The 6212-nt window shown below is 54.0% G+C and overlaps 1 protein-coding gene across 2 annotated transcripts in view; it reads left to right on the top strand.

Moving 5' to 3' along the window:
* The first annotated feature begins 427 nt into the window (after window positions 1-427).
* The window catches only part of TMEM214 (transmembrane protein 214), a 13293-nt gene continuing 7508 nt past the window's right edge, over window positions 428-6212 (top strand). Inside the window, exons 1-11 of one of the 2 annotated variants that reach the window (XM_011950068.1) lie at window positions 428-572; window positions 880-1014; window positions 1258-1340; window positions 1771-1876; window positions 1989-2070; window positions 2361-2462; window positions 2847-2988; window positions 3429-3520; window positions 3767-3815; window positions 3985-4098; window positions 4333-4478. In XM_011950068.1, coding sequence (XP_011805458.1) covers window positions 987-1014; window positions 1258-1340; window positions 1771-1876; window positions 1989-2070; window positions 2361-2462; window positions 2847-2988; window positions 3429-3520; window positions 3767-3815; window positions 3985-4098; window positions 4333-4478 — 944 coding nt within the window. In that variant the 5' untranslated portion in view covers window positions 428-572; window positions 880-986. The remainder of the gene's footprint in view (window positions 573-879; window positions 1015-1257; window positions 1341-1770; window positions 1877-1988; window positions 2071-2360; window positions 2463-2846; window positions 2989-3428; window positions 3521-3766; window positions 3816-3984; window positions 4099-4332; window positions 4479-6212) is intronic. The other variant, XM_011950078.1, reaches the window with a different exon arrangement.

Here is a 6212-nt window from a genome sequence, read left to right as displayed (position 1 = left end):
GCTGGGATTACAGGTGCGTGCCACCACGCCTGGCTAATTTTTGTATTTTTAGTAGAGACGGGGTTTCACTGTGTTGGCCAGGCTGGTCTCGAACTCCTGACCTTAGGTGATCCGCCCACCTTGGCCTCCCAAAGTGCTGGGATTACAGGCGTGAGTCACTGCGCCTGGCCCTCTGTTTTCCTCTTAAACATGTGAAGAGCCTGAGAGGATAGGGCCTTGAGATCAGCATTTTCAGCTGTCCTGTTCCATACTTAAAGATGTGGGTGCAGCAGAATTGCAGCATTCCATGTTCTTATGCTTAAAAACGGAAACCCTTCTTCTGCTGCCACCTAGTTCAACCATTTTCCCACCCCTACCCCACTTCTTTACTACCTCACTCACAACTCACCATGGTGGGGGGTTGGGGGATTGTCCCTGGCAGCTGGATGTGGCAGCCCTGCAGAAGGAACTGGATAAGAGCCAGAGCGTGTTCTCTGGAAACCCATCCATATGGTTGAAGGACCTGGCCAGCTATCTCAACTACAAGCTACAGGCTCCTCTAAGTGAACCCACGCTGAGCCAGCATACTCATGGTAAGTCCTTCCAGCTTCCTCAAGCTCAGACAAGTTCAAAGAAATTCAAAAATGGTGGTATAATAGATCCCAGTGCCCCCCACTGTCTTGATTTCCATGGGTGTTTGGGCTGGTCTCAAATCATCTTTACTGTGAATGTTTCTGGGCCTCGTTCTGTGATCCTTCCTCTGGGTCTCCTCAGAGGAAGGATCCCAACCTCAGTGCAGGGGCCTTTGCCTCCACTCACCATTCTCAGGGAGAGCACCACAGTTGTCAGAGCTGATGGGTGTCTGGTCCTAGCACTCACATTGAGGCCTATGGGCCTTAGATTATCCCTACAGCCTGGTGAGCCGGGAGCTGCGTGGGATCATCCGAGGGCTGCTGGCGAAGGCAGCAGGGTCTCTGGAGCTCTTTTTTGACCACTGTCTGTTCACCATGCTGCAAGAGCTGGATAAGACACCAGGTGAGAGGGGCACGGGCAGGATGACCATCTTGGGAGCCTCCTCCTTTTTTCCCTGCTTTCAGTACCACTCAGTGGTTCTGTTTCCAGTAGGGAAATGTGCTAACCTTGACACTGTTTTTGGAAAGGGTGGAGAAAGTTAGGAGTCAGTGGACCTGGGGCCTGGGCTCACCGCTGACAAATGGGAGATTTCAGGTTTTGGATGCCAAGTAATGTGAGTAGGTGTGAGAATGTGTATCTCTCCAGGGGAGTCACTGCATGGTTACCGCATCTGTATCCAGGCCATCCTGCAAGACAAGCCCAAGATTGCCACCGCAAACCTAGGCAAGGTGAGCTCTCAGTGGTGGTGGGGACACCAGGAAGCTAGGACTGGGGAGGCTGGGCAGAATCTACATTGTTGGACTCAGGTTTGGGATAGTGGAAGACCTATAAGCCTAGTAATAATAGGTAATACTATTAGCACTTACTGTGTGTCTGCTCTGGAAACATGGGAGCCAGGTACTGCTATTATTTCCCATTTTTATAAATGAAAAGATTGAACCACAGGAAGTTCAGTAACTTTCCTAGGCTCAGTCATCCAGCAAATGGCAGAGTATGGGTGAAGCCCACAAACAATCCCTGCACCACGTGGTTATAGTGCTCCACTCTTGCTTGGCCTGTCCTCCCTCTTCCAGTTGACATCTCCCTTCCCACCTGTCTTTGGGGGTGCTCCTGGTGTTTTGTCCTATCCCAATCTGCCTTCCCTACCGGTCTCCTCAGTTCCTGGAACTACTGAGGTCCCACCAGAGCCGACCAGCCAAGTGTCTGACCATCATGTGGGCCCTGGGTCAAGCGGGTTTTGCCAACCTCACCGAGGGACTGAAAGGTAACAGGGAAATAGGGAAGAAAGAGGGAGGGTCTCGGAACCGGAAAACTCCTCTCTGATGCCCCCAATAGGTGCAAGCCTGAGGCTTCCCTCCTGACCTTCACCTCCACAGTGTGGCTGGGGATCATGCTGCCTGTGCTGGGCATCAAGTCTCTGTCTCCGTTTGCCATCACATACCTGGATCGGCTGCTCCTGTGAGTAATGGAAGGGCAGCAAGGGGAAGGCTCAGGGTGTCCCAAATGGCTGTTTTAGCAAAATGGGAGGCTGTGATCTTGGTCTCCAGGGATATGAGGAAAATCAGGACCAGCTTCTCCCACCACCTTAGAATGTGATGGTGAGGAAGGAAGAAGAGGGAGCTATTAAGGGCTGGCAGCTGGGGTAGAGTTTATACCCTTTTTCCTAGATGTTAGCTTAGCTGGGGTGATGACCAAAACAGCTGGCATGGGTGGTGGTGTCCAGCGAACCTGTTTCTTCATCCCCACAGGATGCATCCCAACCTTACCAAGGGCTTCGGCATGATTGGCCCCAAGGACTTCTTCCCACTTCTGGACTTTGCCTATATGCCGAACAACTCCCTGACACCCAGGTAGGACTGCTCTGGGGCACACCTGCTGTGAAGGGACCCCAGCACCAGAACCACGTTACATTTTCCCATCATTTCTTCCGCAGCCATCCTAGATCTGAGATTTGCAACCTAGAAGTTCAAGAGTAGGTTTCAAGGGAGCAGTGATCCCTTGAAATTATATGGACCCTTGAGTGTGATTGGCATATGGGCATTTTCTTAGGGATAGGGTCCATGGCTTTCAACAGATTTCCAAGGAGTCTCTTGAGTAAAAAGATTCAGAGCCATTGCAAGGTCCTCAGTGGCTATTCCCCCCCAGGCAGGCATGGGCTCTGAAGCAAGCAAAAGGTTCACATCATACAGCTCCATTTATAGCTTATGTCTGGCTTTCCTCCCCACCCCACCCAGCCTGCAGGAGCAGCTATGTCAGCTCTACCCCCGACTGAAGGTGCTGGCATTTGGAGCAAAGCCGGATTCCACCCTGCATACCTACTTCCCTTCTTTCCTGTCCAGAGCCACCCCTAGCTGTCCCCCTGAGATGAAGAAAGAGGTGAGGACGTGGTGGGAGGCTTCTCCTTCCCCAGGGGTCAACTGCAGCGGTCCCTACCTGCTGACAAAGGCCTTGCCTTCACAGAGCCCATTCTGAGGCTTTTCCTTAGCTCCCTGTTGACAGCTGCCTGCCCCGCTCACTCGAGCTTCACCCTCAGAAGATGGATCCCAAGGGACAGCACATTCAGGTCTGGGTGGTTTCTGATGCCCGTCACTTGCAGATGAGTGATCTTTGAGCTCAAAGCTCTAGCTCAGGAGCCCCAACCTCCCACTTTACAGCCTCTCAGAGAGCCTTCTGGAGTCTTGACACTTTCTCCACCCCTTAGGGTGAATGTGCGGCCTGGGTGGCCTCACTTAACGGGAAGGGGATCACCTCTTAGCACTCTCCCCCTCCGCCAGCCCCATGCCCCCAGCAGCCTCTCCCTCTGTCCCGCTGTGCAGCTCCTGAGCAGCCTGACCGAGTGCCTGACAGTGGACCCCCTCAGCGCCAGCGTCTGGAGGCAGCTGTACCCTAAGCACCTGTCACAGTCCAGGCAGGTGGGGTGGGGGGCCAGCCTGTCCCTGTGCTAGAAGCAGAAGGGGAGCCTGGGTCACTGTCCCATGGCCTGACACCTCTCAGGCTGAGTGGAAACATTGCTGGAGCAACCTCTAGGAAGCTGCTGCTCTGTGGGTGGCAGGTGGAGGGTCTTTCAGCCTGAAGGAACCAGGGCTAATGGAGGACTGGAGGATGGGCAAGGCCGCACGAGCCACCTGATGGAGGGGTTGTGCTTTCCCCACAGCCTGCTGCTGGAGCACTTGCTCAGCTCCTGGGAGCAGATTCCCAAGAAGGTGAGGAGCTGGGAGGACGTGGCAGGTTGAGTCCTGTCTGGATTCTGGGTTCTGAGTAGGGGCTCCTCAGCCACTATCCTTTCCCTGAGAAGGGACCCTGTTGGCATGGAAAATGAAGCAGGATGGAAGCGCTGGATTCCCTCACAGGCCAGACCTTTCTTGTCCATAGGTACAGAAGTCTTTGCAAGAAACCATTCAGTCCCTCAAGCTTACCAACCAGGAGCTGCTGAGGAAGGGCAGCGGTAACAACCAGGATGTCGTCACCTGTGACATGGCCTGCAAGGTGCTGGCACCCGGCCCTCTCCAGCCCACACGCTATCTTATATCTCTGTCTCGGCACACCTGGGTTGGGCCTGTATCATATTCCTGCCCCACCTGTCTGTGGAGCCCCCCGCTGCCTCCAGGGTAATGTGAAGGCTTGACACTCTTCCAGGAAGGCCTGGCTTGAGGTCTGCCCTCAGAGGCAAAGACCAGCCCCTCTCATTTCTACAACTGTCTCCTGCTCCCCTCCCACCAGGGCCTGTTGCAGCAGGCTCAGGGTCCTCGGCTGCCCTGGACGCGGCTCCTCCTGTTGCTGCTGGTCTTCACTGTAGGCTTCCTGTGCCATGACCTCCGGTCACACAGCTCCTTCCAGGCCTCCCTTACTGGCCGGTTGTTTCAAACATCTGGTTTCTTACCTGCCAGCCAACAAGCGTGTGCCAAGCTCTACTCCTACAGACTGCAAGATTATAGCTGACTGGAGAAGACACTGCCTGTCTGGGGCTCCCACCTGCTCACCATGGTGCGGCCCAGCTTGCAGCTGGCCTGGGCTCACATCAATGCCACAGTCAGCTTCTTTTCTGCCCACTGTGCCTCTCACCTTGCCTGATTTGGTGACAGCCTCACCAGCCTCTCTCAGAGGCTACAGATCCAGCTCCCTGACTTCCTGAATCAGCTGCTCTGCTATCTGAGAGAGCTGCCCCTGCTTTTCTACCAGGATGTGCTGCTGCCATTGTGGCACCTCTTGCTTGAGGCCCTGGCCAGCACCCATGAGCACTGCCATGAGGCATGCAGAGGTGAGGTGACCTGGGACTGCATGAAGACACAGCTCAGTGAAGCTGTCCACTGGACCTGGCTCTGCCTACAGACATCACAGTGGCTTTCCTGGACTGGGCACTTGCCCTGATATCCCAGCAGTAGGCAGGCCCTGCCTCCCTGGCCACTGATTTCTGCATGAGCAAACCATCCAAGACTGCAGTGGGTAGAAGGTAGCAGTTCTTCATGGGAGTCTTTTTAACTTGGTGCCTGAGTTCTCTCCTAGGCAAGTGGCCAGTTGCCTCCACCTCAGTTCTTCCATCTTTGGTGGGGACAGGGCCCAGCAGCATCTCAGCCTCCTACCCACAATTCCACTGAACACTTTCTGGACCTACTGCACATGGCCCCCAGCCTCCACCCTTGTGATGGTAGCCTCTCACAACTCCGCCCTTGCCCTCTGCCTTCCACTTCCTTCCATCTCATTTCTAAACCCCAAATAGCTCATCTCTAAAAAGACAGAACTCCCAGCAGGTGGCTTCTGTGTTCTTCTGACAAATGATTCCTGCTTCTCCAGACTTTAGCAGCCTCCTGTTCCCATTCTTGGTCACAGCTCTAGCCACAGCAGAAGGAAAGGGGCTTCCAGAAGAATATAGCACCGCATTGGGAAACAGCAGCCTCACCTCAACCTGAAGCCTGGGTGTGGCTGTCAGTGGACATGAGGGGCTGGATGGAAATGCCTCTCACTTCAAAATGCCCAACCTGCCCCAAATGCCTCTAAGCCCCTCCCTGTCTCCTCCTTCATAGTCCTACTTCTTCCAACTTTTCATTCCCCATCATGCTGGGGGACTCTGTCACAAGGCTCAGCTTCTCTCCACTGTCCATCCCTCCTTTCATCTGTCTGGAGAGCAGAGCCCAGGTAGTTGTGTGCCTTGGGCCCAGGGAACCCTCCATCAACCTGAGACAGGACGCAGCATGTGGTTATTGGGTATGCCTACCAGGTGGAATAAAGGACACATTTGATTTCTAGCATTCCTGTCTGTATCCTCATACAGAAATTCCCCTAGTTATGGTTCAGAATAACAAAATCTTGGGCCCTTGCCCTCCTGAAGACTGTAGCCATGGCTGTAATTAAGCTCCTGGTGGGGGAAGGCCACATCCATGGTTCTAAAGTTGACCTGGTGAGTGTTCTAGACACTTCTCTTGCTACGCTAATTATACTGTCTGACTTGTCACTGATTCATATCCCAGATTTGCCTTGATAGTTTTATGCTTAGAAAAACGGGGCCGGCCGGGTGCGGTGGCTCGAGCCTGTAATCCCAGCACTTTGGGAGGCCGAGATGGGCGAATCACGAGGTCAGGAGATCGAGACCATCCTGGCTAACA

The sequence above is a fragment of the Colobus angolensis genome, unplaced genomic scaffold (genome assembly GCF_000951035.1).
Source record: "Colobus angolensis palliatus isolate OR3802 unplaced genomic scaffold, Cang.pa_1.0 Scaffold109, whole genome shotgun sequence".
Lineage (NCBI taxonomy): Eukaryota > Metazoa > Chordata > Mammalia > Primates > Cercopithecidae > Colobus > Colobus angolensis.
This window is presented reverse-complemented; position numbering and strand designations above follow the sequence as displayed.